Consider the following 18,363-nt stretch of genomic DNA (forward strand, 5'->3'; position numbering starts at 1 on the left):
TTGCATTAATAGGACTGAGATTGAAAACAAGAGGTTTTTTCCCTGAGTTGTATCATCCTCTCCACTGTACAGTAGCAAACAGGTTCAGACCCTGGTGACTCCCACTTGGCTTGAAGAAGATGTCAGTGATGCCCAGAAAAAACAGCATTCTACTCTTTTCCTGAGTGATCCTTCACATCTGCCTGTCCCCTGTTCAAACCATGGCTGAGCCATAATTTAGATCAGGGGAACCCAGCCATCCTTCCCTCAGTGGTACCAGGGGGTAAAACCTCCCCCCAAAATTCAAAAAAAGTTCAATTTCAAGCAAAATTCCAAAGTTTAATTCTCTGTAGGCTTGACTACAGCAGAAGGAGCAGATGGAATACCAATCCCAAAATGTGTTCAGAGAAATGAATGTGTTCAGAGCCTGCAAAGGTTTCTAACAGGAGCCAGCCACTTTTTAAAGCAGATGTTGAAGTGATTCCATGTCAGCATTCAAAATTCAAAGATCATCGAGAAATGCACAGAGACATGAAATTAAAATTGGTGTGTGAGGTGAGAGTTGCTTTTTACCTACTGTAGCTATTTTTAGGTGAAGTCTCCAAGTATGAGAGCACCTTTTAAAAAAGATCAGGTTCATGACATTTTCCATTACTGACTGGCAAATATATATAAATCAAAAAAAGGAGTTCAGCCTTTTTACTGAAATGAAGACTTTAAAGCTATGTTTATTGCCTGATCTGAATGCAGTGGTAGTTCACAAGACTTAATTTAATTCTCTGGTTTTGACATTGATCTCTCTTTTTAACTAGATTAGACTCTTCACCTCCCCTAGACCAATGGCAGCAATTCAGATCCAGTATGGTCTGTGGATGAAAGCAAATTCTTCATGAATTCTTATGTTCTAATGAGACATTCAAAGCAAATAAAAACCTCCACGTGATTAGATTAATTTTTCTACTAAATATTAATCTGATTTTACCATAGGAACAGAGCAGTTACAGAACCATGCCAGCTTGGGCAGCACACAGAAATAAAGGAGAATATTCTCACTTAATGCAATTTCTCACTGTGGCCACATAACTTCTGGCACTGACCTAAGCTGAGGGGCTCACTGGGTGAAAACTTTATATGGATAAAGCTTTAATTCCAGCATAAATACTGACTTGGTTTTTGTTTTGTTTACAAAGTGACTGTACCATTTTAGAGCCATTTTTAGAGGTTTCTACACCAATTGAAGAGTTAACCACAATATCCTCTCCACCCCACAGCCCTCAGGATAAACACCCCACCAAGAGCTCGTGTGGCAGGTGGCAAATCCATTCCTGAGCTCTTTTATCAACACTTTTCCCCACCTGTGAGCAGCTCCTTTAACAGGAGACTAAATGAGAGGTTCAAGGAGGCATTCTCTTTCCATTTAAAATGTTTATTGAAATATGACTTTCAAGAACTGGTCCCCTCAGAGGAGACAATGAAGGACAATGAATGTCAGACACTGCAGCTCTCCTCCTCCTCCTGAGAGAAGTTAATTGTGTTCTAACATTTCCCAGCACTGTCAAGAAGCGAGGCCAAGCAGGACCTCACATTCCTTCCTCATTCCCAAAGAAAAACCTTGCATGGAAAGATATCCTTTCCTTTAAAAAAACCCCAAATCACCCCAGGATGATGGGATGACATTGAGGTGACATGACTGAGATGACAAACATCTCAACACTCTGTTCTCAGTTTTCAACCCTGTACTAAAGAGGATCACATGTGAACACAGAAAAAAGTAACTCTGTGATAATTTAATTGTTGAGCTTTCTGACAAGAGCTCCAACAGGGGTAAAAGAGATGAGATTATCTTTCCAAAAGTATAAATAATGTCCTGGAAGGAGGAATCCAGCTTGGTTTTTTGTTTGGTTTTGTGAAGTTCATGAGAACATCATTTGGAAGCAGCCAATGAAGAACAAATGTTCTCAATGATTATTTAGTAATATTACTTGTTAGAGAGTGGAATAATTTTCTGTATTCAAGTACTCTGGCCTTTAGGTAAAATAAAATCAAGGTGTTCCAAATAACTGTCAGGAGCATCTATCAGTGGTATATAACCATGTCTCCTTGGTTTTAAATACTCTGTTCAATTCTGGACATTTTAATTGAATAAATATGTTTATCTACCACACCAGCTGAAATTATCACCCTCTACTGAAGTCTTTTAGCTTATTAATAACATAAATTTGTTCAAGAAATTAATTTCTCATGCCTGCAAAAGTACTACTGTTTATTACTTAGAAGTGAGGAACATGTTTCTAGCTTTGCAGGTTTGTCACAGTACTGCACATTTAACATATTTATATTCTTTTAAGTCACTGCAATGGACCAAAGCCTGCATTTTACCTTTGAAAATGTTTATTTACCTCACACCTCCTTTCAATGATATTCTGAAATTTAAATATTTCTTTTAAATATACATGCACTAACCTAGAGTACATTCCTGAACTAGCAAAAAGGAATGAACAAATTTAACAGGAGGTTTATGATTGTAAACTGGAACACTTTCCTGGTTATACCCACAATCTCTGCTTCTAAATATTATTATTATTATTATTATTATTATTATTATTATTATTATTATTATTATTATTATTATTATTATTATTATTATTATTACAACAATTAATATTAATATTATTAATAATATTATTTAATTATCATTATTATTTATAATAATATATAATAATATATAATAATATATGTATTATATTATTATATGCTACTATATAATAATAGAATATAATAATAATGATAATGATAATGATAATAATAATAATAACAATAACAATAACAACAACAATAATAATAATAAAATAATAATAATAATAATATTAATAATTGTAATATTAATTGTAATTGTAATATTAATTGTATCTTTATTCTGAGAATAATCAGAAAAGCCATCCTGGAACATCAAAAAATATTTACTGTGTAACTTCATTACTGCAGGTCAACAAGGCCATGGGCACCCACAGATTTACCAATTTTGGCAAAGGAAAGCTAAATTAGGGTAAAAACCTCAGAGCAATTTTCTCATGCTCTTGTAAAAAGGAACCTTGTACCAATGTCAGCCACAAGTTTTTCCTGCACGCTTTTCACAGCTCCTTTGCCTTTGAATCCTTCAGCTGCACCAACACAAAGTTTCTGATGCATCACTGCCATCTCTTGGGCTTCCAATAAAATTACAATTTTCCTGCTTGCTCTTCAAGAACGTCCAGAAGCAACACATTTGTGCTACATTTATTATCTCTTTGATATATTGACATATATATATTGATTTGTTCAGGTATACACCTGGGTCTTACATAATGTTTATTAATTAATAAATATTTTAATTGATTAGAAGTAGTTTATAATAACCTAGTATAATCTATAATAATATATATACTTATAGGACTGTAAGTAATTTAATATTTATTATTAATATATTATATTAATGTAATTTAATATATAGTATTAAATAGATATGATATATGATATGTGATGTGATATGTGATACAGTATATATGATATATGATATATATAATATAGAATATAGAATATAGAATAATATATAATATATAATGTATGGTATATAATATATATATTATATATTATATAATATATAGTATATAATATATAATAGATAATGTATAATGTATAAGGTATAATATATACAATATATAATATACAATATATAATATGTAATATGTAATGTATGATATATAATATGTAATATATGATAAATAATATATAATATATAATATATAATATATAATATATAATATATAATATATAATATATCATATATCATATATAATATATAATATATAATATATCATATATAATGTGTAATGTGTAATGTGTAATGTGTAATGTGTCATGTATAATATAAAGTAATATATATTATATATAATATATATGATATTATATATATATCTAATGTAATACTGAATAATATATATGATATATTATATATATTATATACATAATATGAAATCATTAAAATCTTATACAATATTATAATTTCTTAAGCATTTGTCATCGAAACACAGTTTAGAAAATACTCTCCCTTTACCTTGGAATATATAATAATATATAATATAATATCTATAAAAATATATATTTTATATATCATAAATAATAAATATATATAATAAATAATATATAACATAAATATCATTCCTATATATATACATATATACATAAATACATACATATATGTATATATATATACACACACACACACACACATATATATATACACACACACACAGATTTATATATATGTATAGAATAAACCTCCAAAGTCCATATTTTAGGTGTAAGCACAGGCCCACAAGAAGATTATCTTCCTTTTTCTTCTCTCCCCAGGCTACAAGGTGACTGCAAATCACTGCCCCAGCTCAGCCCCTCAGCTCCTAATTCAGCCAGGCACTTCTGCACATTCTCAAACACTCTCAATGGTTATTTAGCAATATTACTAGTTAGAGAGTGGGATAATTTTCTGTATTCAAGTATTTTGGCCTGTAGATAAAATAAAATCATGGTGTTCTGAATAAGTGTTGAGAGTATCTATCAGTGGTGTATAACCATGTGTTCCTGGTTTTAAACACTCTGTTCAATGCTCACAGGAGCAACCAAAGCTCCCAAGTGCTCCCAAGGGGACTGCACAACCTCAGAGCAGGAGAAATAATGGGATTTCTCTCTCTGTGTGCACCCAGCAGGAGCAGAATGGCCACCTCACCTCAGTCTGCAGGATGGCAGCTCTCTGCTCCTTCGCTGTCAGGGACTCCTTGAGCACCTCGATGTGCTGCTTGCTGTCAGAGAACTGGTTGGTCAGGGTCTCCAGCTTGGTCTGCAGTGCCAGCAGCTCCGTGTCCTTGCGGGACAGCTCCTGCTTCACCTGCCCAATCTGAAACACAGGGACACAGGGAAAGAGGGACACAGCTCACACCTGCCCAATGTGAAACACAGGGACACAGGGAAAGGGACACAGCTCACACCTGCCCAATCTGAAACACAGGGACACAGGCAAAGGGACACAGCTCACACCTGCCCAATCTGAAACACAGGGACACAGGCAAAGGGACACAGCTCACACCTGCCCAATCTGAAACACAGGGACACAGGGAAAGGGAGACAGCTCACACCTGCCCAATCTGAAACACAGGGACACAGGGAAAGAGAGACACAGCTCACACCTGCCCAATCTGAAACACAGGGACACAGGCAAAGAGAGACACAGCTCACACCTGCCCAATCTGAAACACAGGGACACAGGCAAAGGGACACAGCTCACACCTGCCCAATCTGAAACACAGGGACACAGGGAAAGGGACACAGCTCACACCTGCCCAATCTGAAACACACAGGGACACAGGCAAAGAGAGACACAGCTCACACCTGCCCAATCTGAAACACAGGGACACAGGCAAAGAGAGACACAGCTCACACCTGCCCAATGTGAAACACAGGGACACAGGTAAAGAGAGACACAGCTCACACCTGCCCAATGTGAAACACAGGGACACAGGTAAAGAGAGACACAGCTCACACCTGCCCAATCTGAAACACAGGGACACAGGCAAAGGGACACAGCTCACACCTGCCCAGTCTGAAACACAGGGACACAGGCAAAGAGAGACACAACTCACACCTGCCCAGTCTGAAACACACAGACACAGGCAAAGGGACACAGCTCACACCTGCCCAATCTGAAACACAGGGACACAGGGAAAGGGACACAGCTCACACCTGCCCAGTCTGAAACACAGGGACACAGGCAAAGGGAGACACAATTCACACCTGCCCTGCAAAAACTGCTACAATCACTCACAAATATCACCAAACAGTCTGGTGCTCAGAAATTATCCCACAGCCTGCACCTATCTTGAGTGAAAGGCTGGCAAAAATTCGTGTTATCAGCAAAGGATAGGAGGAAAAAGAGAGGGGAGCACTGTCACCAATTTGTCAAGGGATAAACTTGTCCCTTTTTATCAGTGGCAATCTGTTGTTATTGATCCTCCAGAGGACTGACCAAAGCCACGTAGCAGGGATAAGTTTATAATGAAGATGGAGCAGAACTGAAATGATAAAGCACCCCTAGCCTGTGACATCAGAGCAGGTGAGACACCATTGTGCTCTTTCAAAGCAGCACAATGTTTGCTTTGGAATGATAAAAACAGTGTTTTAAAAATGGGATGGAATTATAAAAAACAATCAGCCAGCTTCCCTCCAGCTCCTCACCTTTCAATCCAGCACTTAGAGAGGATGAAAGGCACATTTACTTTGCATTTACTATTCACAGAACCAGCATTTTATTCTATGAAACTTTATAGTTTGGGGAAGTTTCTAAAAGCAGATGCAAATATTCATCAAAACAACATGAAAACTCTTGGTGGAACTGCATTTTGTTGAGAGCATTTTCCCCAACTTAATTTGGTCGATTAAATCAGTAGGGAAATGCAAATTTATTTTAACAAATGCACACTGGATTATTATTTTTTTAAAAAAACTGATAGTAAAAAATGCGAAAATGAAGCAATGATATTAGCTAAAATCTTAATTGAAGTGCAATCATCACTCAGTGATGAATTTTTATTACATCTGAGAAAAAAAAAATAATAAAAGAAGACAGGGAAGCCTAAATGTAGTTTTAAGTCCAAGTTTGTAACCAACTTTCTGGTTTGCTCCCTGTCTCCCAGAATGGCAATATTTTACTCTATAATACAATTATTATACTGTAATATAAAATGTAATTTTATATTACATTACATGGATGTATTTCTAAAAACTAAAGTTTTCCCTCTCTTAACTTGAATAATTCTGTTTGTGACATAAAAAAAACCCTTAGCCCCAGAATACATTGCCCAGTGCTTCAAAACAGAAATTAAATATTAAAAAATAATCCTAGTCACTGTTCATGTTTGGAAACCTGGCACATGAACAAAATAATAGTATAATTTATAATTAATTTTTAAAGGTTTTGATTAGAATAAATCCACACACTTGTAGAAATAACTGAGAAAAAAAAGCTTGGGGAAATGCAGTTTTATATTGACAACACTATTTCAATAATGGGCAATTAAAAAAAGAAAACTCTTTACCAAAGAGTATTAAAATAGTAAAATATGTGATGAAGGACTCCTGTGTGAAACAAGAATGGGAAAGAAGGAGGACATGCTCTCAAAAAAACCTCTGAAATTCATTTGATTCAATGGAACAATGAGAATTGTTGGTTTGTAAGAATTTGTGGAACTGCTCAACACTTTATTTTTCACTCAATTCAAACCTGCTAGTTTCTTTTTTTGCCATATTTTAGGAAAAGCAAATACGCACAGAGGATGATTCTGACGATATTTCAATTCCAATTCAGCACCAAGGTGTTGATGTCAGCAGCACAATTCCTGCTGTCAGCCAGCAGCTGCACAAAACTGCCAGCCACAGGACAACTGCTGGGAGGAGCTGAATTATTTATCTTTTCTGGGGTATCTAAACAAAAAAATCCTTCAAAAATCTCAGCTGACACAAACTTTTTCAATTAGCAGGTAGCCCAAATACGAGCAAAACTTTCTCAAAAGGACAGATTGCTTCTGGGCTCATCTCAGACATGATAAAATCATGATGTCACCCTGAGATTCTTGTCTCTAAACAAGATTCTTGTCTCCCATTCCAGAGCTGCAGGCCCACGTGTGCCAAAGCTCTTCAGTAAGAACACACCATCCACGCTTGCAGAGAATCAAGACAGCATCAAGTGCTCACATCTCCTCTGTTGATGAGAAACCCTGTTCAGTCTTTGGAGTGAAACTCTGGCTTCAGAGCACAGGAATAACCTAAATTCATGCTGCTAAAATCGAGCAATCAGTTTTAAAAGCGTTCAGCATCCAGCTTTCGTTATCTTTTGTGAAAAAAGGTTCAACACAAGTTTTCAAATTAGGTTTTTTTTTTACTAGGAAAAGCAAATCTCTTTGAAAGTCTGTCCCCAAAATGGGTGCTGAATGCTTCAGAAAATCGTAGAGAAGAGTAGGTTATTGCTCAAAGAGCTCACACCATTAAAAAACAGCAACAAAACAAATACAGATGTTCAGCTGGAGAGTGATGTTATTTGTGGACACCAAAGTGAAGAAAAGGCTGAGCAGGCTGTTAGTTCTACTTGTTACATCAAGTCAGGGGAAGGCAAGAGAAGAAAGGCAGAGGAGTTAGCAAGGCCCAGGGCATGGCCACTGCACACAAAAGAGAGATCTTACTGCAGAGACCTCGGTCTGGAGACCAGCCACTCTCTTTTTCAGGTCCTCCCCTTGAGCCTCTTTGGCATTTAGCTCTTCCTTCAGTTGCTCTACCTGTCACGACATTGTTATGTTTTAAATATTTATTATCTGTCAGCTTCTGGCCAGCCTGTTTCAGCCCAAGAAACTGGGAGTGCCAAAGAACTGAGGGATCAACACTGGTCACTCATTTTCTCCTCCATTCTTCGTTAAGTCTTCTGGAAAGTTTAATGTCTGTGGAATTTCCTACAGGCTGCCAGACGAGAATTTGGTTATGAAACAGAAGATAGATGTTATGGTTATGTTTGCATACATCAAACTTGTGGCACTCATCCCAAGGGTTTTGAAACTGCAGCTCACGAGGAAATGACGGCAGGAAAAAGGACATTCTTCAGCTTAAGAGAAATAATGTTAATTGTCAAGGCACAGATGACTTCTACAATTCAAGGCTGGAAAAAGAAATGCTGTGCAATTGCAGAACGAGGCAGGACAGCAGACGTCAGGGCTGGAGATGGCCGTGAGTCAGGAGCAAAAAGGAACAGATTGTCTGCAGGAGGCAGAAGAGACAGAAATGGAGGAGCTGAACAGATCTGTAGCTCCACAGAGGGAGAGGACAAGGGGAAACTGAAGGATGCTGACAGTGGAAGGAGGAAAGATGGAAGGAATTAGATGTTGCTGTCATCTGCTGCCCCATTCCACGTGAACAGGGCACCCTTCAGCTCCCAGAAGCAGCAGAGAGGGACAAAGAGCAGCAGTGAGAGCAGGTGTAGCTATCCCCAGGTGTTCCAGGGGGAAGGAACACACACTTGCTCTGGGGCAAGGTGTGCTGATTTCTGCAGACACCTCACCCAGCCTCTGCTTCCCACCAGTGATTACAAGCAGGACAAATGCAGTGGCTTACAGCTGCTCAGCACCTAGCAGAGGGATTTTCCACCTCTGTTCCAGGGTTTGGATACTGCTTGCAGGGAGTGCACATAAGCTAATCAAGAAAGGCAGGACTGTTCTCAATATACTTAAATTTACTGTACAAGAGGGCCTGAACCTTCACTAAAGAATGTCAGGACCCGCTGAAAGACTGAGAAACAAAGAATGGATTGACTTTTGCCTGTAGACAATTCAATTGCCAATGTCTGTCTTTACACCTGAGGACCTCTCACTGCTGTATTGTCAATACAATATTGACACTGTATGAAATGAAATGGAATTAAAATGAAATTAATGTCAGCACCACCACTCTCATAGACTCTACTCTGATGCTGACTCCACTGCTGGAAGGAGAGCGTGATGGAAAGCCATTATTGTGACAGGACACACTCCTCTCAGCTTTTATAGCATGAAAGGAGACAAGCAGCTACACAACAGCAGCTGCAGAAAGAAATCTCCTTTCTTCAGCAAACTACCTTTGGAAATACTTCAGACCAAATAAAACCTGAACCAATAATGGATTAGCAATGGTCTAAAAATGAGAGGAGGAAGGGGAAGGGAAAGGGAAAGGGAAAGGGAAAGGGAAAGGGAAAGGGAAAGGGAAAGGGAAAGGGAAAGGGAAAGGGAAAGGGAAAGGGAAAGGGAAAGGGAAAGGGAAAGGGAAAGGGAAAGGGAAAGGGAAAGGGAAAGGGAAAAGGGAATGGAAAAGGAAAAAGAAAAAGAAAAAGAAAAAGAAATGGAAAAGGAAATGGAAAAGGAAATGGAAAAGGAAATGGAAAACGAAAAGGAATCATGTGTGACAATGAAAGGAGAATTCGGGTCACTGATCCTACTGAAACACCATTACAATATTTTCAAATAGGAATTTAAAATTATATCTTTAAGTTATTTTAGTGGCTTCAGGGCAGGTATTCAATCAGTTCTGTTTCCCAGCACTTGACTGGGAGCCAGCCCACACCTCCTAACGAAAGCATGAACATTTCTGTCCTCTGTCCACTCAGCTCAGGGTAACATGGGGCTGTCATTTGTTTCCTCATACCTTATTTTTCATGAATTTGGAATGGCTTCGGTACACCTCCATTTGCTTCATTTCCTCCTCACGTTCCTCTGTGCTCAGGGCTCCGTTTGACTTCAGCATCTGAATCTCCTCCTCCAAATCCCGGAGGCCACGCTCCATGGAAGAAATTTTTGAATCCTGAAAATGATGAGAGGAGACAGGTAAAGACACACAGTTAAATGATTTGTTAATCATTTAATTAATTTGCTCATTTGGAGCAAAACAAAAGGAAATACATGTCCAATAAATTACCTGCCCTTGAAATTTACTTAGGAAGCTCTTAGAGAAATCAGCATTCCATTCTTTACATGTGAGTGCTCAGGTACTCAGTTTTTAATTTCGGTTTTTTACCTTCCAAGGAAAGCAAGAGTTTAGTACTGAAAGAAAACATGGTTCAGGGCAGGAACACCATGTAGGATGAGTAAATAAAGGAACATGAGGAAATGTTGTCTTTTCAAAGAGAAATTTAATTCTCATTGAAAGGACAGCAAAATGTGAGTGCAAGAATGGCAAGAAATTGGGTTTGTGCCACTATTTCATTTAAGTGGGGTCACAAATGAGGAACAGCAAAACACCAAAAGCGAGGAAAATGTGTAACAATCTATTTTTGATTGGATAAAGCAGTAAAGGATTCTGGCTCAGATGTCCAACGTACAAAAGATTTCAGAGGGTTAAAAATAACCATCTGGAAAAACAAAGAAGTCAATCCATCATTATCCTCACACTTCTGCAGGATGATCAGAGGTATTCATTCAGTGCACCTGGTTTGCTGTTTCTTTAGAAGCCTTTTGTGCTAGGGAGAGCAAGAACAGATTCACACAGCACACAGAGCTTCACACATCCTCATGGATCTGGATTTAGGAACCATAACCTCTTAAAGCAGTCTATTTTTTCTTATTTCATTTCCCCAAAATATTTAGTCTTTCCTGAAAGACAGATCTGATTTGAAAATATACTACAGATTTTTATAATCAAAACCCTTCTCTTTCTTTGTCTGATAAGCAAAGCACAGCTGAACAAAAATACATGATTTTTACATATATAGGTTTTTTATTTATGAAATTAGACTTTTTCAAAGCATCATTAAGAAGATCTAATTGGATCTTCATAATGTTTGATACTTAAATTTAAAATTGATAAAGTAGATAAAAAATTCTAGGTATTAAGGTGAAGTGATACACTGAAATTGCCAGCAGTATTTGGCTCCATACCCACATCATTTCCCAGAAATGCCCCTGTGTTCCTCTCTTGATGGTAAAGACACTTAATGCTACCAGATGATCAATTAGTTTGCATTACTATGGACCACAAAGCTGACTAATAAAAGAGGGACAGCAAATGAAAGCTTCAGAGTAGAAGGATAGGATGTAAATAAGGAAAACACTGACACAGAATGGAAAAAGTTGCAGGAGCAAAAAAGGAAAGAATACAAAATAAAAAGGAGGGATACAAAGTGGAAAAGAACAGCTTGCAAAGCCAGTTTTCCATTTTTCAACTCTACTTATCCAACCCCTGTCTGATGCACTTTATGAGCAATACAAGATGAAATATGATTGCACAAAGCTGTGTAAACCACACACTTGATTGTGGCTCCTGAGCTCTTGGCCAGCTGCCATCAGTCCATTAAACACTTAAGATAATGGTTTAAGAATTCAATCACAAATTTATCAGAAAAACTAGCTTTATGATGCCATACAGATGTATTTCTAGCTATATGAAGACCATTCTTTAAGTGGGTGTTGAGTTTGCTAACTTTGTTGCTACACAGAATGCAAAGCAGCATTTCAAATGTTGGTAACATGAAAAGAACCCACATCATAAAACCCCACAAATCATCCCTATTAATCTATCATTCCCATTCTTGGAATATAATGAACTTTTGGTTAACTGTAAGAAATCTGGATCTGCTGCTGCAGGCAGACAGAAGACAGGTTTCTACTGTGTCTGTCTCTTCAGTGATCAACAGCAACAAATAAAATAATAAGAGATAATAAATCAGAATAAAAACATACTTATTTCAAATGACAAGACTGACAGAAGGATATGGCACTTGGTAGAGCCACCTTTCCCATGAAAAGCCATTTTCCAGACCCTCCTGCTGCCCAGGCAGGGTGATTTACCTTCATCTCAATAACAGTTTGGAGAGCCTTTGTCTTGGCCGTGTCGGGAGCGTTCTCGAAGCGACGGTGGATTTCCTGGGCCAGCAGAAATGAAAGCAAGAGTCAGACTAATGGCAGTGTCCCAGCACAAACACAATTACTAGAAGCTTCTCTTTCTAATACAGAGCATAAGTCAATGCTGCTTTCTGATGTTGCCAGCTCACACATTCTATCACTTCTGGTATCGCACAGAGGATTGCCAAGAGCTCGTTCAGCAGAATCCCAGCCTCAGTTACAGAGGCACAGCACAAGCTGCAACCTCTGACAGCCCTCAAACTCAAAATAAACTTGAAATGGGAGCTGGGTCTGCTACAAAGCTCTGTCACCTGCCTGCTGAAGTGCTCTGAACTCTGGATTGTTCTCATGGAAGATGTACACAGAATGCACCTGGGGCTTTCTGAGAACACCAACACCAGGGCTTCTATTCCAGCATGTTACAGGTGCAGCTGCTGTTAATTCTCTTCTTCCAGCATTTCTTACCCCAGAGTGGCAACATTTAACCAGAGAGGATGAAAATCTTTCTCAAGGCTCTTGGCCTTGAGCCCAGCTGAAAATACAGGACTGAAATACAGGATGCAGACAGGAGCTCCATGTGATATTTCTGTTGATGTAAATTCAAACTGCTTGCTAAGGAATAAAATTACAGAAAGCTGAAACAACTTGTTCTGTCATAGAAAGCTGGGGTTTCAAGCCAACATGTGTAAGAAGAGGAGAAACAATGACACAAACTATTTAAACACTGTTTTTGAACAGTATTGTCCCTACAGCACACTGTAATATCAACTGCAGGAGTGTGAATTCTGATAGTTAATTCTGTTAATTTTATGTTCCAGCAAAATACTTTGGTGCTCTTAGAGCACAAATTGTGATGCCAACAATGGATTGTGTTAAGTGCCCACACACAGAGTTTATCCATCCACTCCCTTCAAACACCTGAAAGACAAATCCCAAGAGCAATCCACCAATTTGTATTTCCAACAGACATGGTGAAGAGTTAAAATTCTGTATGGCTGTCACCCATGTAACTACCTCCACATGTTTAATTATTTGAATGAAAAAGGCAAAGCTGCACAGTGCTTTTTAAAAACACTGAAAACACTGTGTGTAAAATTGTAAAGCTCTTACACAGCTCTGGAGTGAGCAAGACTGAAATGTGCTGTGTGACAGGACAAGGGCCACAGGAACCTTGCAGAAGTCTGGCATAAAACCATTTGCATAAATTGATGCCCATGAATGGTAGTAATAAAATCCAATAGCAGGTTCCTCTGGTTTTATATATTATACTTTGTATTTTCTGAGAAGCTGTTTTTACAAGTGTTTTTGCAGTATATTCACTGAAATAAAAAAAAAATCCTCCAGAAAAAAATAAACCTGAAAACACCTCTAAATATATTTATTTCTCCTAGATTAAGAGAAAACCTGACAGCCTCTGCACAAATATTATTGGCACCATACAGACCAGAGTGGAGCAATGCCATTATTATTCTGCTTACCTGTACCTGTACCTACATTCCCAAAATGGATTTACTCAAAGAAATTAAAACTTGTGAGCTTTTAGCAACCAAGAAAATAAAGGATAAGAAAGTCAAAAATGAACATGCCATACATATGTTTTGGCCACTGTATTATTTTTATTGGTCAGGTAATTTCCACTGCTGCAGAGCCATTGTTTCTGACCTGAGAACAGAAAATCAGCTGCTGCTGTGGAAATGGGATGGGTGGAATAGGCAGCAGGAGAAGTGCATGTCTGTTTGCTTCCACCATTGCTCAGTGTTTTCACCAAGGAGAAAATTCTTCTGAGCTGCCTCTTGAGCAATGCCTGCACCTCCTCTGTCTGGAGCAAAGGAAATGTCCTACTTCTACCGCCTCCAGTCATTCCACTGTCATTTGGATGACATAACCTGCTGAAAAATAACACCTCCCAGCTCCTGAGTGCACAGGAAGGGCTTCATCCTGGCACCATGCCCTGTGATCCTGGAGAGCCTGGGGAAAAAAGCTCCGGAGCACAGAGGGAAGAGCGGCTGCAGAAGGAGAGCAGAGCACAGATCCCCCTCTGAACTCTGAAATCCAGGCTGCATCCCTGCCTCCCGGGGCAGAATGGAAAAATACTGACATTTCTGATCTGGAAACACACCCCACAGATGGGTGAGAATTAAGATCTGAACCTGTAAAACGGGATTTTGTGCGATGGTTAAAAACAGGGCCACACACGAATGTCAGGATCAGAAAACCAGAATGCCAGTCCTTCATTCTTTGCAAGTTATCCATCCTCATAAAGTAACACAGGACTTTTCCTTTACACCCACAGAATAAGAACTTTCTTATGGAACTGCTATTGTTTCCTAACAGGTTAGTAAAATTTAGCATCTTTGAGTGCCAATTCAATTATTATAACAAGGGGTGGCTCATATAAATCTCTTTAATGTTTTTATTGCTTTCATAGGTTCAATGACTTCATTTAAAAGTGACAGGAAGGAGGAAAAACAAAATTATGGATTCCAACTCTAAAGTACATTCACAGACAACAGAATTCCAAAATGGGTTGTTCTGTTCAAAAAAAAAATCTTTAAGATCCAATAACTAGAAACTGAAGGCTAGAACTAGTCAGAAGTTGGGGCTGGGGTTTATATTTCATCTTAATTTTTAATTAAGAATATCTCTTTTTCTTTTCCATCAAATCTACCCCAGAAGATGTGAGATAAAGGTGTGTGATTATCACATCTGCAGGGCAGCACAGTGCCCCTGTGAGGAACAGTACTCTGATTTTCTGCTCAGCCCAACACAGAACAGCTGATCAAACACACATGGAAAGAATAGCTGTGATAAAGTCATTTTATCACACCACAAATAGTTACAAAGTCCATGGGTGTTTTTTGAAAATAATTCAAAATTAGAGAATTTAGTTTAGAACTGAAGGATTCCTCAATATTGAGCATTGTTATCACTGCAGATTATAAACATGTGCATAAAAATGAGGGCTGAATTTAGTCCAAACCTTTTCTTCCCTCATACCCTGGCCTTATCATTCATTGCTATTCCCTCAGCTGCTCCTGGGTCTGATTTTGCACAGGATTTAGAACAAAAGTGAAGGTGCACTCTGAAGCAATAATGTTTTTATACATTAAAAAATACAGGCTCAGAAATACAGCAACTTGGCTCTCAGCAGCCACAAGACCAGCACTAATATTATTCTATTTATAATAGTTATTTTACATAATTTCTATATTATAAATTACATAATTTATTTATAATATCATTAATATAAAAATAATAAAAATAAAATAAATAAATGTCAAACTGCCACAATATCTTTGAGTAATCAATTATGATGCCCTGGGCTGGATCTTTGCATCATTCATTTTGACTAAAAACTGGTTTTATTCTCCAACCTTATCCTCCAGGCCTTACTAGATTAATGTTTTATCTTTTGTACTTCAAGTTCAGTCTCTCAGATGGCTTTTCTGCCTGCCTAGATTTTAGCAACCTGGTTCCAATTAATTACAGTGAAATACAAATGTTACAACCAAAGGAAAATTTCAGGAGGATCCATCAGCTCAGTATTAATGATAATTGTTAATTAAAAACCGTATTTAGTAGCCATAGAAGATAAAATAGATTTTTACTTGTGCAGAAGGACAAATCACACCTGACTAACCTGATTTTCCTCTACCTCAGTCAGAAGAAAAGAGGTTGTGGAATCCCCACGGCTTGGAATTGCTGGTTTGAGCAGAAGGTTGCATGAAATAACCTGTGGGAGAGCCCTTTAATCTGCATGACTCATTTATATAAATATCTTTACTACCTGCTGCCAGAAGGTGACTGGATAGTATCACAATTGTTTGGTTTCAGGGTTTTTTATTCATTGTTTTCAAAAACTATTCCATACCAGTAATTTTAATTTCTAGTTCAGCAAGATGTAAAAATGAACTGCAAAAAAAAAAGAACATATAAGAATCCTGTAGAATTTATTTCATTGCTATTAAGAGTTTTTGCTACTAAAATGATAGAATTATACAAGTCTGGAAGCAGTGATTGTGGCAGTTCCTTCAGAAATGATTTCTGCATTTTTCCACTTGTCATTTCCTGCAAACCCAATCAAGATAATTCCCTGCAAAAAGCAAAGTGTTTTTCATAAAGAGCATGCCTTGGAGAGATGTGCTGGCAGTTGCACACACTCTGAGGATGGAGGGTGCCAGTTCCTTTGAAGCTCACTTACCCCTGGCTAAAGAAAGTCATCTCTGATTTGCAATTGTATTAATCCATTGAGACGATTATTTCTAAATCCAATTAAAACCACAGATATTAGGACACTTAAGTTTGTTAACAAAGGAGTCACCAAAAGTGAAAATTAAAGCTCAGCTTCCTGCTCATCTCAGTGTTTCAATCAGCAGGAAACAAAAGCAAAATCCCCCAAAACTTTGGCATTAGAGTAAAAGCAAGGTAAGGTGAGAACTAATTCAAGCCATTCAATTAGCTGTAAGCAGCAAGACATTGTGTTGAAATCTGAACACAGAAGAGTGAATTCAAAAGCTGAAGAAAAGTGAATTAAAAATTAAAATCGTAATCTTGTAGAACTTCATTTACATATGTGCTATTAATGTATTTTTTTTTTCTCTTTCCCCTTATTTAAGGTGCAAAAACACTCATTTTGTACTCAAACTAGCTTTCAGCTTGGTCATGGAATTTTTAGGATTTTTTTTTATTTCCTTCCACTACAAAGTCTCACAACAAACTTCCCCAGATCTCATTTCTGCAGCAGAGAAGTGCAGGATGATGTGACCATCTCCAAGGAAAGCATACATAGGATGTAATTTGTAAACAAAGCAAATCATGGAACAGGCACTGACAAAGAAAATCTTCCAATATAACAGAACATCAAAAGACATTGAAGTTTAAGCATTTTATATAGAAAGATTAATTTTATATTAAAAGATTTATATATAAATCAGATTTATGCTTTGTTTCACACATAAAATCCTATCTGAAGGGTATGGGAGTGCTAAAATGAAATAGTAAGAAATTTTCCTGCATGCTGAAGACTAATCCATTCACATAGGAAAAAAAATTGTTTAGAAATAAACACAGGAATTAAATCATTTACCCCCCATGCTAGAAAAAGCATATGAAGAAACCTGCTGAAATTTTATTAATTATTTCACTTTGAAGAGACCATAATATTTTCAGAATAATATAATATATAATTTATAATACGGATAAAACATCCTGACAGACAACTGGACTTCTGATTTTTTTTTCCATTTACTTCATACCCACACATTATTTAACTACCATATAAAAATCAGAAATTTGCCATGCTAGAATTAGGTGTTTCAGATTTTTTTTGTTGTCTGGAAAACCAGAAAATTAATACATTATTTTCCAACCTAATTTTTCAACTCTTGGAAGAATTATGAAGCCACCAACCTCTGTACTGAGGAAAGCTGAAAATAATTTCATATATGTTTGAACATTTTTAACTGTCATTCTTTCCTAAGGTGACATATAGAATATTGCAAACTAAAATGGTATTTAAAGAAATTTAAATGCATAAAAAGTATATTGGGAATGCTTTCAAGTTGCAATAACCCATTTTCTCAAGTTTTGACCTACAAAACCTCTGCATGTTTTAAAATTACCTGCAGACTACACAAGCAATTCTAATAAAGACATAATTATTTAAATTATCTTGATTTAAATCACTTCTCCCTTTGCTTCTAAAAGGTCAAAAGCACGAAGCAGCGATAAAAAAGCAGAAACTTCATTTTTTACTTCCTCAGAAAGACATCCCCTGGTATGATGGTAGTGAGAGTTCCAGTTACTGAACCCATCTGCAAAACAAAACTTCTCTCTTGAAGCGTCTTATTTATGTTGCAAAATACTGGCACGGGACAAAAGTGTTCTTTGAGTTAACTCTAATTGCTCCAATTAAAATTTCTAAATCCTCCCCCAAGCCTGGAGCAGA

General features: G+C 37.2%; 1 protein-coding gene across 31 annotated transcripts in view; it reads right to left on the minus strand.

The window, feature by feature from the left end:
- ERC1 (ELKS/RAB6-interacting/CAST family member 1) overlaps positions 1 to 18,363 on the minus strand; it is a 272,618-nt gene that overhangs the window by 186,388 nt on the left and 67,867 nt on the right. For 16 of the 31 annotated variants that reach the window (XR_015285955.1, XR_015285954.1, XR_015285953.1 and 13 more), the window contains exons 4-7: positions 12,363 to 12,437; positions 10,225 to 10,380; positions 8,253 to 8,336; positions 4,742 to 4,909 (exon numbers count right to left, since the gene is read on the minus strand). Coding sequence is in view for 25 of the 31 variants with exons in the window: in XM_086886153.1 (XP_086742279.1) it covers positions 4,742 to 4,909; positions 8,253 to 8,336; positions 10,225 to 10,380; positions 12,363 to 12,437 (483 nt within the window). In the remaining 6 variants the exon portion in view is untranslated. The remainder of the gene's footprint in view (positions 1 to 4,741; positions 4,910 to 8,252; positions 8,337 to 10,224; positions 10,381 to 12,362; positions 12,438 to 18,363) is intronic. The other 15 variants (XR_015285957.1, XM_086886167.1, XM_086886160.1 and 12 more) reach the window with 1 other exon arrangement.

The sequence above is a fragment of the Cyanistes caeruleus genome, chromosome 4 (genome assembly GCF_971803275.1).
Source record: "Cyanistes caeruleus chromosome 4, bCyaCae1.hap1.1, whole genome shotgun sequence".
NCBI lineage: Eukaryota > Metazoa > Chordata > Aves > Passeriformes > Paridae > Cyanistes > Cyanistes caeruleus.